The following is a 26,617-nucleotide window of genomic DNA, read 5'->3' on the forward strand; positions in this document are numbered from 1 at the left end:
TTAATTTGTCCCTCAACCCTACTGTACCTAATAACCTTACCCTTATTCATATTTACTCTCAGCTTTCTTATTTTTAGTATGATACAAAATTTTTTCCCCCCCAAGCGAGGGAACAGAGAAGGGGGCCAAGTGAGGATTTTCCCCTCTTTGGCTAAGTCCTCTGTTCTTAGCACTACCTCGCTAACATGGGAAATGGTGAATATGTACAAAAAAAATGATACAAAGAGGGAAGGATTTTCAGCCCCCTGCTCCCACCCATGTTAGCTGCCTCTCACAACAAGGAGGTACTCTCTAAACCCACGATAACAAAACTGGGAAATTTGTGATTTACAATTCAGAGTTGTGTGGGATATATGTCAAGATTCAAATGTGATAGTAATAGGAAATATGTTTATGCACTGAGCTCTAGCAACTTATGTGCATATAAGGCAGAAAAACAAGACAATAATTTGAGCCAAGGTGGGAACATGAGAGCAACTGCAGTGTTGGCTAACTGCACCACCATCACAAACCCACCCAATATCCAGGGAGGAACTTACCCCCTGGTTGCTGCCTGCCCCTTACTACCTATGGGTAAAAAGTCATGCAACAGACTTTGAAGAAACTATTGCAGAAAAAACATTGCAAGGCACTTGCCCTAGAATTCAAATTCCAAGTGAAAAAAAAAAGACTCAATTAGCCAATAAAATAGTTCATGATACAGTTCAACTTGTATTACTCATGTTATCAAAACCATGGAAAGAGTTGTTTTCACCAAAAGACTTATCTCTGTAACTTTACAAATGTGAGCAATTTAGACACGACTTTCAATTACATATAAGCTTATGTGACAAGCAAAGTAACTATCCTTATTCTGTGGTGACCTGTTGCCTAAGGTTTGGGTTAAAAAAGTTAGTAACATATAATCTACCTCCCCTCCTGTGTGACACAGAAGGCAACAAAGAGGGGCAAGAGCACACAGCTGGAAATCTTCCCCTCTTGTATTACTGATTTCTAAAAGAAAGAGGAGTGGAGGGAGTCAAGTGAGGATTCTTCCTTTAAGGTTCAGTTAACTGATTGTGATGCTACCTTGCTGATGTGGAAGATGATCAAGTTTCAAGTTAACAAAATTATCATACAACCCCATGACACATTTTATGGGGATCCCACAGATTCGATGCTAAACTCCATGTATAAGATGGCAATCATCACTTCCTGTGAAGCAAGAAGGTCCTCGACATGTCTGTGTCCCTTTGTATGTACTGAAGATGATACAGCCTTGCTCAAGGTGACTTCTTACTCATGGTGCACCCATTTATGGATGAACTCCAGTAATGGTTGCATTTGCAATATAAAAGATACATATTATGTGCTTAAATCCAGCACTAAAGTGGCCAACAAGTTCTCACATGGCTTTTCTGAACACATTCTGCCAAGAAATCATAAAAACAGGGAGTCTTGCAACTACAGATATGACATACTTTCTTTAACATATGGAAATCAAAGTAGTGATTGTTACAAAGGCAGGTAAAAGTAAGGGGAAAATACTGAGTTACCGGCCTATCATTCTATGGATTGATTGTAATATCTAACCGAGTTCCTTTTGAATGTATACATGCCAAAGATATAACCACAGTAACACAAACAAACTTGAAGTCTGAAAACTGAAAGCCCTCCACTGAAGAAAGTACCAATAAGGGTATGCAGATTTATATACTAATTCATGAATAATGCATAGAGAAAATACTCAGACATGTACTAATCAGTGTCTGGCTAAAGCCGTCCACTCATTGCTCTGCAGTAAGGAGGAATAATATCAAAGCAAACATAAACCTGAACATCCTCTTACCTCAGCAACTTCCTCCTGGGCTTGTTGCACTTTATCCATGCGCCCAGCTATCTCAGCCTTTGCTTTAGCCTCACGTTTCTTAGCCAGTGTGGCCTGTGCATGTTGCCAAATCTGGAATGTCTTTACCCGCTCATGGAACACATCCTGGAAGTGTGAGTGAGTGGTAATGGCCACAGCTAATCACAAACACATTTAGGTATTTCCCTATACTGTCCTACACTGTGTAATTTTCACAACTATAAGTCCTTCAACAGCTCAGTTTTCACATTCATATATTTGTTATTATGTGTTAATTGATAGGCATGTGAAAGAGAGACTTTTGGATGTTCATGTGCTGAGAGGGGCAACTGGAGGGATGTCTGATCATTATCTTGTGGAGGCAAAGGTAAATTTGTGGAGGTTTTCAGAAAAGAAGAGAGAATGTTGGGGTGAAGAGAGTGGAGAGTAAGTGAGCTTGGAAAGGAGACTTGTGTGAGGAAGTACCACGAGAGATTGAGTGCAGAATGAAAACAGGTGAGAGGAAATGATGTAAGGGGAGTGGGGGAGGAATGGGATGTATTTAGGGAAGCAGTGATGGCTTGCGCAAAAGATGCCTGTGGCATGAGAAAGGTGGGAGGTGGGCAGATTAGAAAGGGTAGTGAGTGGTGGGGTGAAGTAAGATTATTAGTGAAAGAGAAGAGAGAGGCATTTGGATGGTTCTTGCAGGGAAATAGTGCAAATGACTGGGAGATGTATAAAAGAAAGAGGCAGGAGGTCAAGAGAAAGGTGCAAGAGGTGAAAAAGAGGGCAAATGCTAGTTGGGGTGAGAGAGTATCATTAAATTTTATGGACTAAAAAGATGTTTTGGAAGGAGGTAAATAAAGTGCATAAGACAAGAGAACAAATGGGAAAATTGGAAGGGGGATAATGGGGAGGTAATAAAAAGTAGTGGTGAAGTGAGAAAGAGAGTATTTTGAAGGTTAGTTGAATATGTTTGATGATAAGAGTGGCAGATAGAGGGTGTTTTGGTTGAAGCGGTGTGCGAAGTGAGAGGGTCAGGGAGAATGGTTTGGTAAACAGAGAAGAGGTAGAAAAAGCTTTGCACAAGATGAAAGCTGGCAAGGCGGTGGGTTTGGATGGTACTGCAGTGGAATTTACTAAAAATGGGGGTGACTGTGTTGTTGACTGGTTGGTGAGGATATTCAATGTATGTATGGTTCATGGTGAAGTGCCTGAGGAGTGGCAAAATTATATGGGAGGGTATTGATTGAGAGGGTGAAGGCATGTACAGAACATCAGATTGGGGAAGAGCAGTGTGGTTTCAGAAGTGGTAGAGGATGGATCAGGTGTTTGCTTTGAAGAATGTATGTGAGAAATACTTAGTAAAAACAAATGGATTTGTATGTAGCATTTATGGATCTGGAGAAGACATATGACAGAGTTGATAGAGATGCTCTGTGGAAGGTGTTATGAATACATGGTGTGGGAGGTAAGTTCCTAGAAGCAGTGAAAAGTTTTTAACGAAGATGTAAGGCATGTGTACAAGTAGGAAGAGAGGAAAGTGATTGGTTCCCAGTGAATGTCAGTTTGCTGCAGCGGTGCGTGATGTCTCCATGGTTGTTTAATTTGTTTGTGGATGGGTTGTTAGGGAGGTGAATGCAGGAGTTTTGGAGAGAGGGGCAAGTATGTAGTCTGTTATGGATGACAGGGCTTGGGAAGTGAGTCAGTTATTGTTCGCTGATGATACAGCGCTGGTGGCTGATTTGGGTGAGAATCTGCAGAAGCTGGTGACTGAGTTTGGTAATGTCTGTGAAAGAAGAAAGCTGGGAGTAAATGTGAATAAGAGCAAGGTTATTAGGTTCAGTAGGGTTGAGGTACAAGTAAACTGGGAGGTAAGTTTGAATGGAGAAAAACTGGAGGAAGTGAAGTGTTTTAGATATCTGGGAGTGGATTTAGCAGCAGTTGGAACATGGAAGCGGAAGTGAGTCACAGAATGGGGGAGGGGGCAAAGGTTCTGGGAGTGTTGAAGAATGTGTGGAAGACAAGAACATTATCTTGGAGAGCTAAAATGGGTATGTTTGAAGGAATAGTGGTTCCAACAATGTTATATGGTTGTGAGGCATGGGCTATAGATAGGTTTGTGCGGAGGAGAGTGGATGTGTTGGAAATAAGATGTTTGAGGTGGTTTGATCGAGTAAGTAATGAAAGGGTAAGAGAGATGTGTGGTAATAAAAACAGTGTGGTTGAGAGAGCAGAAGTGGGTGTATTGAAATGGTTTGGTCACATGGAGAGAATGAGTGAGGAAAGATTTACAAAGACAATATATGTGTCAGAGGTGGAGGGAACAAGGAGAAGTGGGAGACCAAATTGGAGGTGGAAGGATGGAGTGAAAAAGATTTTGAGCGATCAGGGCCTGAACATACAGGAAGGTGAAAGGTGTGCAAGGAAGACTGAATTGGAAAGATGTGGTATACCAGGTTCAACGTGCTGTCAATGGATTGAACCTGGGCATGTGAAGCATCTGGGGTAAACCATGGAAAGTTTTGTGGGGCCTAGATGGGGAAAGGGAGCTGTGGTTTAGGTGCATTACACATGACAGCTAGAGACTGAGTGTGAATGAATGTGGCCTTTGTTGTCTTTTCCTGGCACTACCTCTCACACGCGTAGGGGGGGGGTGTCATTTCATGTGTGGCAGGGTGGCGACAGGAATAGATGAAGGCAGCAAGTATGAATATGTACATGAGTATGTATGTATATGTTGAAATGTATAGGTATGTATATGTCGTGTGTGGGCATGTATGTATATACATGTGTATATGAGTGGGTTGGGCCATTCTTTCATTTTTCCTTACACTACCTCACTACCATGGGAGACAGCGACAAAGTATAATGATAAAAAGAAAAAAAAAATTGTTCTAAACTATGGAGATAAAAAAAAAGTACAAATAAAGGAAAGAAGCAACACAATGCTAGTAAATTATAGTATAATTTTTAGATTAGGAGAATTCATCTTTCATAAAATTTCTTACTTCATCATGCAACAACAAAAAGATTTTTAAACATAAAAAAATCAAGACAGACTAATGGAAGAAATTAGGATCTCAAATTGACTAGAGGTGGCTTGATGAATAAGTGATCAGAAAATTGATACATGTTGACCAAAAGAACATGCATTTATGATAATTAGAAAAGAAAGCAGAAATGTGTAAGCAATTTAACAATGCTGCAAAATAATAAGACAATTCATCAAACACAAATTTAAGCACATGTTCTTACCTTAACTGCACCAATGAGTTGAATGTAATCTTTTGTATTCTCACTCAACCAGTAGAAGTCAGCATCAGCCTAAGAAGAGGGTACATATATTGAATACAATTAACTTTTGACAAATAATTAAAATGACAACAAAGGCTTATTCCCAATGCTACCTCAATTCAAAGTAAGCTAAAGCTCTAAAAATGAGAGAAATATGTCATTTTCCTCATTAAAGGATGGATAGGGTATATCATCATTGTGTACAATCTAAACATCAAATTGTATGAATTTTTAGCATTATTATTATACTTTGTCGCTGTCTCCTGCGTTAGCAAGGTAGTGCAAGGAAACAGACGAAAGAATGGCCCAGCAAGGTAGTGCAAGGAAACAGACGAAAGAATGGCCCAACCCACCCACATACACATTTATATACATACACGTCCACACATGCACATATACATACCTATACATTTCAACGTATGCATATATATACATACACAGATATATACATATATACACATGTACATAACACATGTACATGACTTCTATATCCCATATTTTTCTTCATATTTGTTTGCCATTTCCTGCTTCAGTGAGGTAGCACCAAGGACATATGAACAATGGCCCTATTATGCTCACATCCAATCATTAGCTGTCATGTACAATGCACATAAACCAGAGCCCACCATCCACTACTAGGCCTTACAGTCCACTCTGTGGTTTTCCCTGACTGATTCATATGCCTTGGGTCAGCCTCCTGTATGCCACATAACTCCAATTTGATCTGATCTATTCCATGCATGCCTCTCACCTTACTCAATATTCTGGTCCCAATACATCAAGGCCTCTTTCACTCCTTCCATCTTATCAGTTTCCTCCTTTCTCTTGCTGCACCCACTCCAGACACATATACCTCTCGGTCAATCACTTCACTCATCCTCTCCTAATGTCCAAACCATTCCAGTACACCCTGGTGAACTCTCCAAATCATGCTCCATTTATCATTACACCTCTCTTTTACACAGTCATTCCTTATGTGATCACCCCACCTCAAACCACATATTGTCATCAGCCAAATAGTAATACGAGGTGTTATCTAGAACAGTATTAGCTGATAGTCAACTGCTGCTAAATGGGAGCCCTCTTCAAATGCCCCAAATTCTTTTCTTCAGAACAGTTGCCCTGATATACAGACCAAGCTGACCTTGAAATAAGTACTGGTCTCATATCTGGGAAGGCTCGAGCTTTACATACTTAATGGATAGAGATGAGCCCAAATCAATGTCTTTTCAACTCTCCCAGACGGACTACAAAATTTGACCCAGTTGCCCTATGCTGCAGTGTTGGTTCACTTTCCCTCTTTCATGGATGTTACTTTGGTTTCTGCTCCCAAGATTTGGCAGTTTGTGTGCAACCAGCATTAGAATGACCCCTTAATATTCAGCATTCAATTGCATCACATGTTTATCATACAGCTGTTGACAACTCAAAGGTAGGCAGTTGCAATACCTATTTCTTTTCTTCCATAATGAAGTTTTGTAACTCTTTACCCCCTCAAGTCTTCCATAACATCTACTACCTGCCCCCTTTGAAAATGCAAATTTTCCACTTTCTCTAAAATCAATGTGAATATCTTTCCGTTTATCTTATTTCTTCTTAACCTTTTTTTTTTTTTATCTAAATTAAAGCCTAGCCTTAATTTTGTCCATGATTGGTGCCTTGAACAGAGAAATAAAGAAATCCTATTCCTTTTAGATGGCCTCTTACATTAATTTCAGTAGGATAGGTATATCAATGAAGGTAGAGAATGAGCTTACTTGTGCATGGTGGATAGTGTGGGTCCTCTCTGTAGACTCAGCTAACTGATGGAGGGCTCGATTAAGGGATGAGTGCTCTTCTACGCTACTAAGAACAGCTGTAGACTTTGCAAATGCTGCTGTGCTAGTGGCCAATTCCCGCCGGTATGCTACCAAACCCTCCATGGCTGCATGAAGCTTACGCAGCTGTGCATCAAGACTCTCAATCTGCTGTGTCTTCTCCTCATACCACTAATGATACAGAAAAAAAATATATAAACATAGCAAATAATGCGTTACTATTTAAAGGTTATACTCCTTTACTGAACCACATGAAGGACAGCTATGAACATCAATCATATACTTTATCGCAGTCTCCTGCGTTTGCGAGGTAGCGCAAGGAAACAGACGAGGAATGGCCAACCATCCACATACATATGTATAAACGCCCACACACGCACATATACGAATGAGGCCTTTGTTGTCTTTTCCTAGCGCTACCCCACACACATGAGGGGGGAGGGGGATGGTATTCCATGTGTGGCGAGGAGGCGATGGGAATGAATAAAGGCAGACAGTGTGAATTGTGTGCATGGGTATATATGTATGTGTCTGTGTGTGTATATACATGTGTACATTGAGATGTATAGGTATGTATATTTGCGTGTGTGGACGTGTGTGTATATACATGTGTATGGGGGTGGGTTGGGCCATTTCTTTCGTCTGTTTCCTTGCACTACCTTGCAAACGCGGGAGACAGCGAAAAAAAAAAAAAAATAATAATAATACATTTCACCGTATACATACATATAGAGACATATACATATATGTACACATTCACACTTGCTGCCTTCATCCATCCTTGTCGCCACCCCACCACACACGAAACAGCAATCCCCCCCTCAAAATTATCTTAAAGACTTGCAATTTCATTAAATTTTCTTAACACTAAGTAGCTTCTTCCTTTAAAGATTAGTTTTGAATCCTCAATTAGATTTTAAGTAAATACTATGGGATAATTCTTATTAGGATATCCTTCAAACATAAGAAACAAGGATTGTTGGTTTTAAACATACAGTGATTACAACTGAAGTGTGAAATATCCAGTGATGTTCTTTTAACTACATTTGCAGCTTAGCCACATGTAATTGCTTATGAGACAGTGGTGGTAGCTTCCATTGAATAGGAAAAAACTCTAAAACCTTAAAACAAGTTATTTCAATGCAAAATACTACAATAAAATCTATCTCTGCCATTCTGGACCACCTGATATCACCTAAGTGACTAAAGATAATACTGTATAAGTGAACATATTATAATTCATCTATTTTTGGTTCCAAAAGAAAAAAAGATGGGTAAGATAACCTTCTAATACTTTATGTGAATTTATATAGTAAAACAGTAGTTTTCATTAAAAGCCGCTAATAATTCATTCATCAATACTTTTGCAAGCCCTGTTTAAGGAATCATCAGCCTATTAAATAGGAAAATAAACAATAAACAACTTAATTCATGAGACTATCAGTTATTTATCATCAATCTAGAAAACAAGAACTGGATTCACTGAAATTATACTATACAAAACTATTCACTATTCTAGATTCAAGATGTACTTAGCATTATTGAAGCAAACAAGTTCCATGGATTTACCTGTCCCTCTGCCTGGAAGCATGTGAGAAGGGCAAAAAACAGTGTGGCTTAACACATAGAAAACCAAGTTTCAAATTGGCCTTGACAGTAAAGTGCTTAGCATAAAGAAAACACATCAACATGGCAACCATCAAGATTACACATTACATTATTATATTGAGCAACATAACTTGAATGGTGCAGAAGTCAATAGCAACACAAAATCATGATTGAAGCACAGCTTATCTGCACAGCATCTAAATTTCTCTACAACCTAAATTTGACATGATTACTTTAAGAGTTGTGGTCAGTGTATATTAAAAGGATTAAGCATGAATATATGAAAAAATACCATCAAGGTAATCATTACATTGAGTTGTGGTCAGTGTATATTAAAAAAGGATTAAGTATGAATATATGAAAAAATACTATACTACTCATCAAGGTAATCATTACACTGAGAAACACTTATAAGATAAAGTATACTTTTCAGTTGTAGAGCATTAAACACCATCTATTGCTAAAACAATTTTATACATTTAAAATTAGGTTGCCTAGGCAGAACTGGGTTTAAATGACATAATTCAAAATGTTTTTACATTTATCTATAACAGCACTTTCTATTCATATACATCTTCCTTTCCACCCAAACTTTTTGCCTTTAATTCCTATATGTGTCAGAGGTGGAGGGAATAAGGAGAGGTGGGTGACCAAACTGGAGGTGGAGGGATGGAGTGAAAAAATTTTTGAGTGATTAGGGCCTGAATATGCAGGAGGGTGAAAGGCATGCACAGAACAGAGAGAACTGGAACAATGTGGTATACTGGGGCCTATATGCGTCAGAGGTGGAGGGAATAAGGAGAGGTGGGTGACCAAACTGGAGGTGGAGGGATGGAGTGAAAAAAAACTTTGAGTGATCAGGGCCTGAATATGCAGGAGGGTGAAAGGCATGCACAGAAGAGAGAACTGGAACGATGTGGTATACTGGGGCCGATGTGCTGTCAATGGACTGAACCAGGGTATATCAAACATCTGGGGTAAGCCATGGAAAGGTTTGTGGAGCCTGGATGTGAATAGGGAGCTGTGGTTTCGATGCGTTACACATGACAGTTAGAGACTGAGTGTGTGCGGATATGGCCTTTTTTTCGTCTTTCTGGGTGCTACCTCGCTGATATAGGAGGTGGCAATGCTGTTTTCTATTAGGCAAGATACCCATTTTATCGACCATTCCCTAGGTGTGGATAAACTGCTGGGATGACTGAGGAGTGACTGCCACAACCAGGATTTGAACCTATGCCCGTGACCCTGGGTGGCCCGTGAATGCATTGCAGTAAGGAACAGTAACCACTACACCACTTGAGTCCTATTAATCATTCCCTCTGCTTACATTTCTATTAGGTGGATAAAACGCAAACAGCACCTCCTGAATTAGCCTTTCGATTACCTCATTACTACAACCTGTAACTAAGTTGTGATGATCCAAAAGAAGTAATTCTGATTAAATATTCAAACCATTTAGATACTGTTTCTGTAGAGGAGTTGTGAGAAAACAACTGATTCTAATATGTCTTTTGTCTTAACCTGGTTAAGCCTATGACTCCTTCTCCATTTATCCTTTCAGCTTCAATTTCATGTGATCTGTAGAGAGTATCCATTTAAGTCACCATAGCAAAGAGTTGGCATGAAGATGTTTGAAATAATTTTGCTTTAGTTTCTAAGGATGCGTTAATGTAAAAGTGGATATAGTTGGCCTTATTTGTGACAGGTTTATGACTCCGAATTTCTAATTCCCATCAATTTTCCTAAATCGTTAAAAATTCTCCAAGTACTTAAATTCAACCATTTCAATAAACCTTTACGTCAATGGTTAAACCTTCCCTTGCTTTAATTATTTTGGAGGACTCACTCTCTTTTTTTCTATCTAGGACTATTTGGGACTACTCATGACACATAATTTACAAAGGCTAACTACTTTTCAGGTGTCTTCTTTGCAAATATCACCTAAGTGATGAATATTATTAGGGAGATACCAGTGCTATATCAATTCCAAAATCCACTCCAAATGCCATTTTTCGCTTCTTATAACACTAGTGCCTCTGACTGATGCACTGGTAGTCCTAACACTCACACAAGATTTCCAATAGTGTTACTCTGTCCAACCCAATAAAAGATGTTCTCCTGATCAAAGAAGGTTGCTTCTTTTCTTCAGTTGTACCCAATGGCAATTGCTCTTAGGTATCTATTAGCAAAGACACCATTTGAGTAATCTCTCTTCTCATAATCCTTCTTGATCTAAATTCAAATATGGTTATGCTTTTGACCTCAAGCTTTGGTACACAACTTGACATATTCCTCAGGATTTTGTACATACTATTTTTCCTTTTAGATTTTATTACTGAAATATCACATTTCACCTCACTAAACAACACCCATTCATTTTGTCCTTCATTCAGATGTCCCTTGACCTAATCCAGTCTTCCCCAAGAATATCATCATTCTCTTCAAATACATGAAGGACCTGAACAATTCCTTCTCAAGCTGAATGACTGAGTATTACAGTCCTCACACTTATCTCTGCCAATGCAATCCGATTCTAATTTCTATTCCACTTATTCCACTCCCTCTCTTGTAATCTTAGGTACAAATGTAATGGGCAATGAAGCAACTGAAAAATTGTGCCTGTGCCTTTTGTGGTTATGCCAAAAGTGACAGAGGTATGCTTTAGTTCATTTGCATGTTCCAGCTCACATATCCCTCAATTACCAAATATCAAACACTGGGTTTAATTTTCCCAAGTACACTGAATACTGTGCCAAATGTAAGCCATTAAGTATGGTAAAAAAAAAAATATGTATTCAAAAGTAAAAGGATATAGATATATCTAAGAAAGTGTGATCATAACAGGAATGAATCTAACTAATAAACTGATACTATGGATGTTTATAAAGAACATAATGATACATATAAGAGAGAATATGATTAAACAAGTACTATTAATCAAAATAGGTAAAGATAATCTACTAATCAAAATAGGTAAAGATAATCTACATGTATCTCAGGACAGTCACTAAAGGGGTAGAAAAGGTAGAAGAGACAGATATGCATGTAGGATGCAACTAAAGAAATGTGGAAAAACAGTCTTAGATGCACTATTAAGCAATACGAGATGAGAAATGTGGAGGAACAGGCCAATAACTGAAGTGAATGAGTGTCTCATCATGGATTAAGGCACAGCTGTAAGGACAATAAACCACTAATGCTGTTATTCAACTAACCTTACATTAAACATACCTGATCACTCTCATCCATCTTGAAAGTCATTTTGTTCACTGTCGCTCCCATTTTATTAAAAAGTCGAAGAACACCTGCGCTGCTAAGGGCTGATGTCTGTGTAGCTCTGGGCAACTCTGCATCTGTGGATGTCCAAGGAATGGATAATTCTGAGCAAGAACTTGCATATGAAACCTGAAATCAATCTCATCTTAAAATTCAAAATTCTGAATATTCTGATCATATGTAAGAATGGTCTCAAGCTTCATATATAATGACCTGCAAATCAGGAAAAGTATACTAGGTAAGGAGAAATCTACAGACTTGTGTAAAAAGAGAATTTGTTGAAAAGAAAAACAATCAACAACATGAAAAATAACTTGAGATTCTGCAAGGTACACGAAAAATCATTAACAACCATAAAATTCCCTCTTAAGAGGATTGCTTCAGACAACTTTAAGGACCATTAGACCAAATGGCACTAGATGAAAATCAAATTGTCCAGATTTCTACTTATGTTATATTCAGCATATACATCATATCTGCAACTGTAGAATTAATGACACACCACAATCCAGGGGCTTCCATGCTACCCTTTGGCACATATGTCTCAGGCCAGACATATCTGAAAAAGATCTGGATTATTCTAACAACCTCTCCTTACAAGACACACACACACACACAAACCAAAATCTTTAAAAAAAAAATCTAACCCAAAAAATATAATACATGTCATCTTAGGACCATTACAGCTTTACCAGGAGGGATTTCTCAAAACGTGGAGACCACAGAACAGAGGTCATACTGGCTTCGATGAAGTCTTACGTCCTTTCTCCTCAACCTTTATGTTCCTTGTCATGGTTTGGTTGCTCTTTTTCTAATACTTGTTACATCAGGAACAAAGCACATTGGGTGCACAAACTCTTCCCTCCTCTTGAATCACATTTTGGGTTCATTCCTGCTTGAAATCACTGTAAAACTGTTATTTGCAGGTATGAGCACTTTCATAAAAAGAAAGTGCATTGGTTTTACTTCCTCAACAGACAAATCTTCCTGGACTTCAATAAAAAGGATCTCCAACAATTTCTGGAATTCAAACTATCTGTTCCCAACTGATCAATAAATAGCCATCTCTCCAAATGATAGTCACTTTTCTGTCATCTCATTTCCCTCCAACTATACTTCGATTGATTTCACATCAGGTTCTCCTTTCCCCCAAGCCCTCCTATTGAACCTAAGCCCTCTCTTAGATTTTCCCTATGCAAGGCCTTCATTCTCCCCCATCTATAGGTGGGTAAGTTATAAAGGCCAGATGGCATAACTAGTCATGTTCTAAAGAAGTATATCCCTGAATCAGCTAACCTATTTCATTTCACTTTGAAAACCCAAACTCCCCTTTATATTGGATGGATGCCTCAGTCCCTGAGAGAGATCATTATTCCTACCTTCATATCAGCCTACTGCTCTCACTTCTGCTATCTCCAAAGTCTCTCTCTCTCTCTCTCTCTCTCTCTCTCTCTCTCTCTCTCTCTCTCTCTCTCTCTCTCTCTCTCTTCTCTCTCTCTCTCTCTTCTCTCTCTTACAGGCTCTAGTCACAGACAAAAGTCCACATCAAGGCCTTTATGGAAATACAAAAAGGTTAAGGAAAGGGAAAAGAAGAGACAATTTCAAGTATTTACGAATTCTGGAGGAAGTCAAAAACCTGTCTTTTAAAATGTGTCAGGTCATAGTAATTGGGAAAGACATGGGAAGGTAAAGAGTTCTAAAGCTTAGGTGTAGGGAAGGAAATAGTTATCAAAACAGTCCATCATGAGTTGTCAATGGCTGCATGCTAATCATGCTATGCAGAAGCTAGCCAAGTACTATGTGGTTTGGCTTGCAGAAGAGGCACACAAGCAGCTTTCATTACTGCTTCTATTTTCACCAAACCACTCTCCAAGACTCTCTCATTTCACATTATGCCCCAATCTAAACACCCTACATCATCCCATCACCAAACACATTCAACAGTCCTTCAAAATACTCACTCAATCTCCCACTCACTTCATCACTATAAGTGTCAGAGGTGGAGGGAACGGGGGGAAGCATGAGACCAAATATGAGGTGGAAGGATGGAGTGAAAAAGATTTTGAGTGATCAGGGCCTGAACGTACAAGAGGGCAAGAAGCGAGCGAAGAATGAAATGGAACCATGTGGTGACCGAGGTCTATGTGCTGTCAATGGACTGAACTATGGCATGTGATACATCTGGGGTAAACCATGGAAAGGTCTGCGAGACCTGGAAGTAGATAGGGAGCTTGTTCCTTGTTCCAATTACCTCTGACACATTTCCTCACTCATTTTCTCCATATGTTCAAACCATTTCAACACAACCCTCTTCTGCTCTCTCAACCACACTCTTTTTATTTCAACACATCTCTCTTACCCTTTCATTAGAGAGAGAGAGAGAGAGAGAGAGAGAGAGAGAGAGAGAGAGAGAGAGAGAGAGAGAGAGAGAAGGGAGGGGGGTTCCAGTACCCACTCCCAATCCTCTTAGTTATCCTCTACGACACGCTGGGAATATGGAGGTAGAATTCTTTCTCCCCTTCCCAGGTATAAAAGACATAAGATAAAAATGTAAAGTACAAACCTTTTGCTTGAAACACAAGATTATAATTATATAAAAATATGTCAGTTTATTCTATCATCACAATAAAACACTCATTAAGAAAAAGGTGTAAGAAAAAGGTGAGTCACCGGAGAGGGAGACCACGAAAAACAGACAATAGTATATGCCTACAACAGCAAAAATTCTCACGATAAATTAACATTAATTTCCACACCCACAATGAAGGATGAAACTGAAAAGTACTCACCTAACTCAATAAATTCCCTGAAGTCTGGGTCAGCTCTAAGTGCTGAATGTACAGCTGTACGGTTCATGTAACGCTCAAGAGATGCTCGACGCTTCTCAATAAAGTCAGCTGATGCTGAGTCCGCACTCTTTTCACTGCTCAACTGCAGAGAGAGAAAGAACCTACTTATTCGCTTTCCCAGTATAATTTCCAATTACAGATGATACAACTTAACCAATTCTACAAGGACTAAATGCAGCTTTCATGCTACATTCTGAAAAATGAGCCATTAATTCATTGACGGATCATACTGATTTCCATTGCTCTTCATGGTAGACTTCATACTTGTATTTCACTATCCACTCCATGCAATATAAGCTCATCTTATACTGATATCTTTCTGTATCCAAATTTTCAATACATGCTTCAATATCATACTCATGCAACTGCACCTAACTTCCAGTTACATCTAATGGAAGGTAAGAAATCTAATACATCAAACACCACTAGAGGGAAAATTTCAAAATCTGTTTCTAAAGATCCTAAACTCCAAAACTTTGCACTCCAGTGCAGGCACGATCACTACCAACTTGAAGCGTATATCTCCAAAGTCGGTTATTTACTATGCTTTGCCCTAGCCTATGCCACCACTTATCATTACTGTCATTACTTGGACATAAGGTAAAAAATCTCTTTTGTAAGTTATTTACGTGTAATTTTCATAAAGTCTGCTCATGCAGTGAAACTGCAGGGTGCAGTTCCCCAATCAAAAGGATGTCTTATTCTTGTCTTTTTCCAATAATTCAGTGTGCCTCAGCCATAACATTTCTAATCTTCTCAGCATTCTTTTTTTTAACTATGTACATGCTAGATTTGTTTATGTTATATACCCATCTGAAGCAGGCAGAAGGCTTGCAACTCTAGGCCCATATGGCAATTTCAGGTCTCACTTTCAGTGTCAAATCTCTTAATGGGGGTAACACAAATTAAAAATATAATTAACATGTGCAAAAACTACAGCATATTGTGCAAATCACAGTGTATGGATGGCACATGGGGCAGAGCTGGCATCATAACAAAGCTTCACATGGCTTATGAGTGAGGCCTGTGTATGAGTAAGCGTTTTTCACACACACAATACCAAGAGATACTCATTTTTGGTAACAAAAAATTTAGCATCAAATCAATATTCACAAAAAGGAGATATCTACATGAAACATATAAATGAGTACCAGGATAAGGCAGTGTGCTTCACCTGTCCTAACTCATGCTCATCCAGCCTGATGGTGCCTCAACTCACCCACTCATCTTTGTGGGTATTCCTTGCACAATCAAAACCTAGTTTCTTGAAACTGGTTTTAAAGAATGAAAGGGGCATGAGTGAAACTGTGTATTCCATGCCAGTGCATGGTAGAGAAAAGTTGAAGTACTTGTATCCAGCTTCATTCTAAAAACATGAGTTGATGTGACGTCTACTCCCTTTTATTATATGAAGTAATAATCCCTTCAAAGCAAGATCTGCACTCTAGACAAAACCAATCTGGCATTTGACAAGCAGAGAAATCTAAAAGGATCCAGCAACACTGGTGCAAAATTCTGATTTTATCATCAGCTACTGCTTACAAAACTTATTTGTGTATTTGTGATAACATTGCAGTCATTACAATAATGTTCTTTGTACTACTCCTAACAACTGTTATTTCCAATGAAACCAATAGACTGTTTAAAGTACAAGTCCTTGGCTCACTGCCAGGCAAGGAAAGTATAAATTACTCGAGATTTTTAATAACACTCAAAAATGTTCTCCTCTCTCAATACAAAATTCCAAATAGAGAATTGCAGATCTCTGAACATATACCAATAGCATTTTTACCATTTTTCTAATAAATATCCCTTCTCTGTCCTTTCAACCTGCATCAACTATGAAATGTAGTGGATATCCATAGTTAGTGGGTATCCAAATACACACTTTTATCTTGCACTGACCTTAATCTTGGTGGTACCAATTGCAGACTTCTCTGGTGCAGGTGGAATGATGCGGCCTGAGTGAAGGTGCTTTTCCACCAATTTTCTGTGTAGCCCAAGGAAGTCACTAAACCGACGCATTACACTCCAATGCTTTTTCCTAAAAAAATAAATTATGAAACAGAGATTTCACAGCAGTATGTATGAAAAGAGAGGATACCTATGGTGATAGTTCCTAATATAAATCACAAGATTCTTATGATAAAGTCCATCAGCAAATATATGAAACTCTATTTGCAAGGGAGTGGAATATAAAGCAAATGCAAATCTTTCTGTATCCTCTCTCCTAACTTTTACCTAATGAACACTCATAAAAAAATCATTGCAATATCTTATATAATACATATCATCAGAACCACTATAAGGAACCTAATTGATAAGTGGAGTGACATCTGCCTGATAATTCCTTTACCAAATCCCAATGTAATCTCTGCAGCAATGTCTAAGGCCAACTAATCAACTTTTATGACAGTTCTTCAATCAAAAATGGAAGTTTCCATCATCATGCAATTAATGTGGCCCCAGTATCATCAGACATGCTACCATAGGCTGAATGTCAAAAGAAGTTTTGAGATGTGAGAGCTACAAGCATTATGAACCCTTTCTGAAAGGGACGTGACACTACCACCACTAACACTAGAACTAATCAAAATCCACATACTAATGAAACGATCCTTACAAATCTCTTTTTTCTCCGAGCCAGATTTTTCAAGGAACAATCATCAGACCCATCCTAAAAAAAATCCACAACCTTTTGTCATATGCCCAACCCACATTTCATTAGAAACTGACATAACTCTCTCCGATAACTTGCTGAGTACTACTACTGAATCTAACCTAATGGCATTATAACTAAACTTCTAAAAGATACATATATCTCGTCTTCCACTTTACACCAACAAAGGCAAAATAAAAGTGGATCCACTTACCTGAAGAAGGAAACATTGGTCTTGGTTGTGACTTTATATGCCATATAAGCACTCATCCCCTCCCCAATTTTCTGAGGGTCTGATACTGTGATCTGGATGAATTCATCTCCACTCTCACTTTCCAGCTGACAGGGAATACAAATACATATTACCCACATCATCATGGATATTGTTCTTACATTCAAGGAAAGTGCATGCAGAATAAGCCCTAAATATTTTGGTCAACAGCCATACCTACACCTTAATGGGTCAAAAACTTTTAGGACACATGAAGTGCTGTTAAAGATTTTTCAATAATACTTTCAATTCTAAAATGACGCACTCATCATTCATTTGCAGATAATTCTGGAATTTGACAGAAATCATTTGAAGGACACATACTTGGCAATCCTATCCAGTCAAGGCTGATAAACCTTAAATCAGATATCCAAAGTTTCTGCCATTCTCCAAACAACTGTCCATTAAAGGCTAGCTATGTATGACCTTCAAAAAAAAGTAAGCATCAGGTTGTTACCTCTCCTGCCAAGGTAAATGGAAATAAGCAAAAGGCTGATTAATGAAGAGTGAAGACCACAACATCAAGTATCAGGATAAGTTAATGGATGAAGGCATCAATACTTCTGCCCTGAGTGTAGATATCAGACACTCTAAAGCTAACTGTCTGCACTCAATAGAGCTTGAGGAATGATTCCTATCTCAGCAAGAATATCATAACCTGAACATGAAAATCATATTTTTTGTTTAGCTGTAAGTCAGTCCACACTCAACAGCAGCTGAAGCACACAAGCTATCTGAAAATGAGTTAAAGGATAAAAATGGTATGGAGCGTCAACTTTTTGACTGCCATATTATGAATCTTTCTTAAAATGAATGGCAAAACAATAACCTTCGAGCAAGAGGAATAAACTAACAAGAAGAAAACAAACTTTCCACTTACAAGAGGAGAGTTTTTTTACTATTCATCTATATCTCTCATGAATGTTCCCTCCAGGAACACCCATCAAGGGGGTGGCCATGGCAAGTCTCCACTTATCCGTCCTTACATGCCTCCCTTGCAAACACCATTAAATGCATTCTAAAGTCATTTCTCTCCCTCAAGTACTCTTCCACTCTATGTCACATGTCAAAGGTGGTCTTCCTCTCACACCCACACCTTTAACCGTATATCTCGTATAGTCCCTCTCTAGCATTCTTGTCACATGCACAGACCACCTCAAAGTATTACATTTCACCCACTCTACTACTCCAAAATCAATTCCCTTTGCATTTCCTGCCATAGTATAATGACTACAATACTGTATAAAATACTGTTTAACCCATATTTTGTAGAAGCCATGTTGATGGGTACAGCACATTGTATAATACATCATGCCACCACTTTATGAAACTGGAGGATTAAAAAAATGCCAGCTACCAAGAAGCAATCCTAGGATAACAGACTTGGCTTGATGTCTCAAGGTTGTAACTATCACATGCTCACACATTTTCGTTTTTACAGTTCTACCCAAGGATACAGCCATTTTCCTCCCCTGGAAAGCTTTCTCTCCATTTCTTCTTCCATTAAGCCATGGTTGCATTGTTCTGAATGTGACCTACAAATCCTCTACGGGGAATGCATGGGACTCCTGTGAGACAACGGAAAAATGTAGTGATTGTGGAGAAAAATAAGTGATTAAAAACAGTGTCAACATACGAGGCATTGGGAATGTTACTTGGCTCAGGCACTTCAGTCATGTTTTGGATAATAATCTGCACCTAACACACTATGGTCTATCTTAATAAAATCTCTGTGACAGGAACATAAACCAAAGAAACAGTATAAACACTAATCTCCGTATATAAAATTGCAAACAGTAAGGAAAAATCAATGACTAATGTCAAACCAGACATGTATCATTCACAATGAAATTACAAATATCTTTCCTTGCTTTGTTTTGCAGAACTCCCCAAGTTCCACACCATCTAAGTCTGTTTTGCTTATAGGATTTCTGCAACTAAGCAGATGAGAATAAATACCTGCATCATCCTCGGTCAAAAGCATCATATTTGCATACAACTATATATCTTATACATCTATCTATCTAATATCTGATGCCTGTTCTCTTCTTGGTCTCCCTCAAGGGCGTGGCCACTGGTAGAGGGCTATTCTAATGCACCGTTTGCAGACGCTCCAACCTAAAGTTCCTACAGACCTACTACCTACTTATTTGGACCTAGTCCTAGTAACACTGACTAATTCACCTGCATATTTGGATTAAATGAAGGCCTACTATCAAAAGGAAGTTTGATTGCTGAAATACTTGCAAAATATTCCTAAAAACATTTACACATACACACCTGTTCAGCTGATGGTCTAGATACTACTACAGGCGTGACTGGTGTTGGTGCTGCTGGCGTGATGCTGGGGGTGACATTTGGTGTTGCTGCTGGGGTGATGGGAGCTACAGGAGGTGTCATTGGAGCTCCCATTGGGGGCAAGATGCTTGATACTGGCACAGGGTGGTCAACAGGATCCTATGTGAAGTGAAGTACTTGTTGTGAAACACATCAAAATGGAACAACTTTACCTCTGAGTTAGCCCAGTTTTATTACATGAGGCTCTGATAGTAACAGATACATAAAAACATCAGATTTTGCTCTAAGTATATACGATAAGCCTGAAACATATGAATTTAGTGGTAAAATGAAACAAGATATAACAATCACACTACATTAAGTGATCACAAAACACTAAGATTACCTGTTCCTTTTCATAATCAGAATCTATCTTATGTTGTATTTGATTTATGGAACTGTACAAAACTATAAAAATTATATACTGAGAGAAAAAATTACACTTCTGCAATGTATCTTAGCCAATGAAGAGATGAAATAAAGGCTATCTAACCACTTCCTTTTTTCCTATATCAAACATTGTGGGTGTAATCCTATGATCCCTTTTATATCTATCCATATATTTTCTTAACACTCCCTCATCTTTGTCCACTTTGTTCCCTTTACTTATATCTTAACAATTCATCACATGTCAATTGGCCTCTTACTATACCTGACCCTTATTTATACAGACTTCAGAAGTTTATTCACATGTGCAAGATCTACTTTTTAGCATGTCAATTTTATTTACACATGACAGCTGGAGACCAAGTGTGAACGAATGTGGCCTTTTTTGTCTGTTTTTCCTGGCGCTACCGCGCTGAAGTGGGGGGTAGAGATGCTGTTTCTGTGGGGCAGGGTAGTGACAAGAATGGATGAGTATATATGTATATGTCTGTGTATGTGTATTCCCTGCGTGTCATAGAAAGCGACCAAAAGTGGAGAGAGCGGTGGCTGGAAATGCAACCCTCTATTTTTTACTTTTCCAAAAGAGGGAACAGAGAAGGGGGCCAAGTGAGGATTTTCTCTCTAAGGCTCAGTACTCTGCTCTTAACGCTAGCTCACTAACGTGGGAAATGGCGAATATGTTAATTGGAACGATATGGTATACCGGGGTCGACATGCTGTCAATGGATTGAACTAGGGCATGTGAAGCATCTGGGGTAAACCATGGAAAGTTTTGTGGAGCCTGGATGTGGAAAGGGAGCTGTGGTTTCGGTGCATTATACATGACAGCTAGAGATTGAGTGTGAGTGAATGTGGCCTTTGTTGTCTTTTCCAAGCACTACCTTGCGTGCATGCAGGGGGAGGGATTTGTCATTTAATGTGTGGCGGGGTGGCAACGGGAATGAATCAAGGCAGCAAGTATGAATTATGTACATGTATGTATATACAGGTATATGTTGAAATGTACAGGTATGTATATGTGCGTGTGTGGATGTGTATGTGGGTGAGTTGCGCCATTCTTTTGTCTGTTTACTTGTGCTACCTCGCTAATGCGGGAGACAACGACAAAGTATAATAGATAGAAATTAAAATATAATAAAAAAATGACAAGCATAAATATGAAAAGAAGTAAACATTTATTTCAAACTGACTATAAGTGAAAAACAGTTTAAGCCTATCAAATCACTGATAAAACAAGAAAAATACATTTTGGTAAACAGTCAGATGCCCAGATACATTAGGGAAAAGGTACTTGCAGGTATTGCAATGAATCACAGGAAGCACAGCCTATCAGTGCAATTACCACATGGTGCTTATCGATAGAGATTATTCATATAATTTGAATATGTAGGTAGTCTGAAAAAATGTAATCTTTTAAACCTTGTTCAATTACTGTTAAAAGAGAATAACAACAAAAACTACACACTCTACTTAAGTACACTTAAAGAGTAAATATATGTTCTATTCTTGTATAAAAGATACAAAAAAACAGCAAAATCTAGTTAATCCTTTCAATCCTAAGTCTGGCCTACCTTTGTTCCAAAAATAAGTTTAAAATAATGTAACAATGACCTTAAAAAACTTCCCTCGCAGCTGTGATCCCTTCACATTTACTTGGCATTAAGATGGTTTGTGCATTTGCTTCTGCCATACAGTTGTCTCACAGGGCTCAAATACAACTTTATCATCATCATCACTATGATGTTACTACATTTCATCAAAACTGCATCTTTTTCTTTCATGTTGTTGCTCATTTGTGTTTGTGGCTGTCAGACATAGTTCTCAATACAGTGGCCGAAATGTGCACTCCAATATGAGTCCTTTCACCTTGGTGTTTGTGGGGTGACCAACTGTTGTGAAATTTCTGACAAAGGTTTTTTACCACTAGTAATACGTGGTATCATCATATGACTCATGACTGTCCCTGAATATTTGAAATGGGCCAGGAAACACCACCAAGTATCTCATATGTGTGTAATACTCTGGTCCCATGTGTATGAAGTAGGTGTGTATGACTGAAAGGGATGAACTTCTATCATTATATGGCTTATGGCTGCCCAGGATATTTGGAACACAGTAGAGCACATCACATATCTCATATGTGTGTAGGACTCGTCCTATGCATAAAAGGTAAGTGTGCAGGACTGAAAGGGTTATTCTTCTAATCACAAAATAATGCATGGTACACAATGACATACTAAAAATCTACTTGTGGGTATTGCTATGAATCATGGGAAGTGCATCCTCTTGGCACCATTACCATAAGGTGGTTAATTATATTCAGTAGTTCCATCATTAATAAAGCTTGAATTATGCCCCAGTGCTGACTTAAACTACAACAGTAAAATTTTTCTAGCCTTGCTTATTTACTAAAAGAGGAGAGTAACAAAAACTTTTCAAAAAGTGAGACATTAACACATGTCTAAAAGAAATAAACATACATTTCATACTTGACGAAAGAGATAAAAACAGTAAAAAAACAGCTGAGTTATTCGTAGTATTATATTGATATATGTATAAAAATAATAGCAAACCGTATGATGTTAAAAAAAATTTACTTGTGGGTACAGAAATGAATCATGAAAAGCATGGCGTATTAATGACAGTTGCCAAGTGGACCTTACGTCAAGATGCATAATGTTAATAGACTTGATTCATTCACTGTTGGAGATATGGCAAACCAAACCAAACAAAGAAGCCAAAATAGACGTTAACCCTTGAAATAAAGCCTGAAGTAATAAAACATTACAAAATGGTGAGGAACCTCAGTAATTAGTCATGTATATAACAAGGCCAGCACCAACACCAACCTCTACTAACACATTCCAGTACTTCTCCACATTCACTTGACATCAGCTTCTACTTGAGCGTACAAAATGTACTGCGTACTGTGTATTCATTTATAACGTTCATGCTCATTCATCTAAATTTACACTATTTGTTATTACATTCTTAAGTGAAAGCATGAAAAAACTGTACAGAATGATTGTCAAAAGGAGAGCTTTAACATGAGCTGGGAAATGGAATCCCTAAAGTTTCTTTGTTTATACTGACTCTAAAAGTATTGGCCTTTATTCATTAGGAACACAACCCACAGTATATATATAAGGGATACTTTTATGCCAAGAGGAAGCTCTTGAAAGAAGTGTCAGCCCTTCTTCTCAATCAACTTTGTGATCATTCACTATTAACACAACAAACTATTTTCTGTGTATGATTTGTAAATTTTCAGTCTTCTAATTTGAAATCCCAATACAAAAAAAATGTAATATCTTTTATAATTGTAATGATTCATCTCCACTTTATTTCATTATAGTTTATACATGAAAAATGGACCTCAATTTTCCTGAGGCTTAATGTATAAAAATCCAAAAAGCTATTTCATAATAATTCTTATGACAACTGAAATGACACTTGAAATACCTGGTATAACCTTTCATTATCAATCCAAAAATTTTGCAGTGCTAATTGGCACAAGGCTCTAACAAACTGATTTTCAAAATGAGAAAACAAATATTTGCATTTTCATGAACTGTGTCAATTATGTTAAATGATTCTTTAAACACCAAACAACACAAAACATGAAATAAAATCTGTACATAATGGCTTACTCTTCGTGTACTGTCCATCCTCTTCTGAAGTCAAACCTTTTGATGAAACTCTACTGAAAGTTACCAAATCTACTAGTATTAACTAGCAACTGCAAAAGATAGTGCACTAATGACAGTGACAAACACAATAGTGTCAGTTGCAAAACAATACCACCACCTTCCTGATAACAGAACAAAAGCTGCTATCTATATCTGATATAATTCTTTTCCCATGAACAGCTGGGTGGCCAGAGCAGAATGTTCTACTAACATTACTTTCATTAAAAACTGTCTATCAATAATTTCCATCATAAAGCTACAACACTTACTTCTTTACTTTCTCCTTGTCCACATGTCTACACTACTTAATTACCATAAATCCTACTTTGTTTCTCCCATGCCCACACCACTTACCTTGTAATATCTCTCACCTCATGCCAACACCACCTAAAACTCAGTTGATTTCCATCCACAACTACTCCATGTTTAGCTTCAACTTATTCCTGTATCTTCCTCCTTAGGCTACCATAGCTTCTTATACTTCTTGTGCCTTTTAAAATTTTGATATTGCACGCACATATTAAGCAAACTCTTTCCATTTTCCTTTTTTTGCTCATCTGCTTCATTTCAAAATCATAATTTCTGTTTGTAAGTTACTTTATCACTATCCATAGCACAAGTTGACTTTTGCTTTATTTCTCATCATCATGACCTTTAAACTAAATTTGGAAAGGATGATGCTGAGTGTTATATTTGATGACAAAACCCATACCTAAAACCTGATCTCCAAGATATATATGCTTGTCAAATTCAGCAAGCAACAACCTACTTGAAGTAAGTCCTCCTACTGGTAAACCTTCTCTTATAATAGCACATCCCTACCTCAGCTCCTACCTGGAATTCCCTAAATTCTCCTCTTTATGACTAAACGTGACCTCATTATTCCAGGAATAACCAACCTTAACTACAATAATACATCCCCATTTGAATCTCATACTGAATCAGCTTCTACACTGAACTAATTCTGCTTGCACTCTCATTCTACCTTGAAAGCACTCATACATAATCATCCCCTTCCTCCAAGATCTCACAGCTTCCAAGAGACTAATCAGAGCTTAATGATTACATTATTTGTCCTTGCTATTTTCCTTCTCTTTACTTTCACAATTCATATTCCCTATCCATTCACAGCAATTCTTTTTAGTATTCAAGAGCTTTGGGTGCTTGCCAATAACGGTCTTCTTTCCCCGTCTTTATACTTCTATAAACTTCCCTCCTCCTCTCATAATACTGGATATAACTAAGCATAACTTACTTTTGTTCACAAATTAAATCTTCACAACTGAAAGTGAAAAATGGTCTTTTCCACTCTTCAACAAAATTTCCATATTCCAAATACAATGTGTACAAAAAAAAGTTTCATCAATCTACCCTTCTGTTCATTCACACCCAGCAATATAATCATGCTTCCATTACATTTCTTGTCCTTTTTCTGAGAATAATAATGCAAATTTCCAGAGAATCTTTGATGAATCAATACCTGCCATATCTGAAATTTGTAGCAGGTTGGTGCGTACATAATCTCCAAACCCTTCTATCACCTAATGAGACAAGAACTATTTTGCACCAACCTGGTTAAGTTGCAACTTGGGTGCCGAGGAAGTGTCAAACAATTCTCCCTCATCTGCTTCCTCTTCTAGTGACACCTCCTGGGGACGGGAAAATCATGTTGGCCAGGGGAGGGTGCCAAATTGGCCTTGTGGAGATATCTACAGAGCATTAATTACAATAGCTGGAAGCCTATAAAGGATGACCTATTGTGTACTTACTAAGCAGTGTTAATGTCACAACTATTTTAAATGAAGTCACTAAAAACAATGTTTCAATATGTCATGCAGAAAAAATAATATGGTGCTTTTGTTTACTTATATACTCATAATGAAAACATTAACTTTCTAGAAAATTAAGTTAGCTACAAGTACAGGAGCATAGAAGCAACTACTGTAAAGCATATTAAGGCAATTTTTCATTAAACACTTATTAATGAGTATTTTCCTAATTCACATGAAAGTGTTCTCAATTTTTTTTTGTGAACATATAGATGCCCACTAACAAAACTAATCAAGCATAAAATGGGATACAGATCCCTTTGCAATGAGTACATGCTATCAAGACGATATATGTTAACTTTAAAATGAAAAAAGTGAATGTCAAACTACAATATAATAATAATTCATTAGTAAACAGCTTATATCATTTGATTTTCACAAAAAATTCAAAGCACAGTATAATCTTAAGAATAGATTAGCAAGTAAAAATTTTTGATCCAAGAACATTATGACAATAATATCATGAAAGGAACATCAATCTAAGATATATAATGAATTTTCTAAAAACTACTATGAGCTATGCTAAAGCGTAAAGCACCAACGAATGATCCCAAAAATAGGTAGAAAAATCAATTACATTAGAAATCAGTCTAAGATATTACTGGCATGGAAAACTTTGCCCTAAAAGGAAAGCAGGGTATTATTATTTAGTACAGAATAATGTAAATAGAAGTCATAACTGGTGGAGAAGTTGCAAGGAAGAATTATCTGTCCTGTTACCTTTCAGCAGTAATTCTACTCTTTAATTCATGCACTTACTGAGAATTGTACAT

At 37.8% G+C, this 26,617-nt stretch overlaps 1 protein-coding gene across 3 annotated transcripts in view; it reads right to left on the reverse strand.

The window, feature by feature from the left end:
• Window positions 1-26,617, reverse strand: part of LOC139767282 (sorting nexin-2-like) — a 53,150-nt gene that overhangs the window by 5,368 nt on the left and 21,165 nt on the right. For all 3 annotated transcript variants that reach the window (XM_071696472.1, XM_071696471.1, XM_071696473.1), the window contains exons 3-11: window positions 25,587-25,664; window positions 19,883-20,059; window positions 17,546-17,670; window positions 16,578-16,716; window positions 14,613-14,754; window positions 11,779-11,900; window positions 6,880-7,110; window positions 5,084-5,152; window positions 1,829-1,972 (exon numbers count right to left, since the gene is read on the reverse strand). In XM_071696472.1, the coding sequence (XP_071552573.1) occupies window positions 1,829-1,972; window positions 5,084-5,152; window positions 6,880-7,110; window positions 11,779-11,900; window positions 14,613-14,754; window positions 16,578-16,716; window positions 17,546-17,670; window positions 19,883-20,059; window positions 25,587-25,664 (1,227 nt within the window). The remainder of the gene's footprint in view (window positions 1-1,828; window positions 1,973-5,083; window positions 5,153-6,879; window positions 7,111-11,778; window positions 11,901-14,612; window positions 14,755-16,577; window positions 16,717-17,545; window positions 17,671-19,882; window positions 20,060-25,586; window positions 25,665-26,617) is intronic.

This window comes from Panulirus ornatus, chromosome 59, assembly GCF_036320965.1.
Source record: "Panulirus ornatus isolate Po-2019 chromosome 59, ASM3632096v1, whole genome shotgun sequence".
NCBI lineage: Eukaryota > Metazoa > Arthropoda > Malacostraca > Decapoda > Palinuridae > Panulirus > Panulirus ornatus.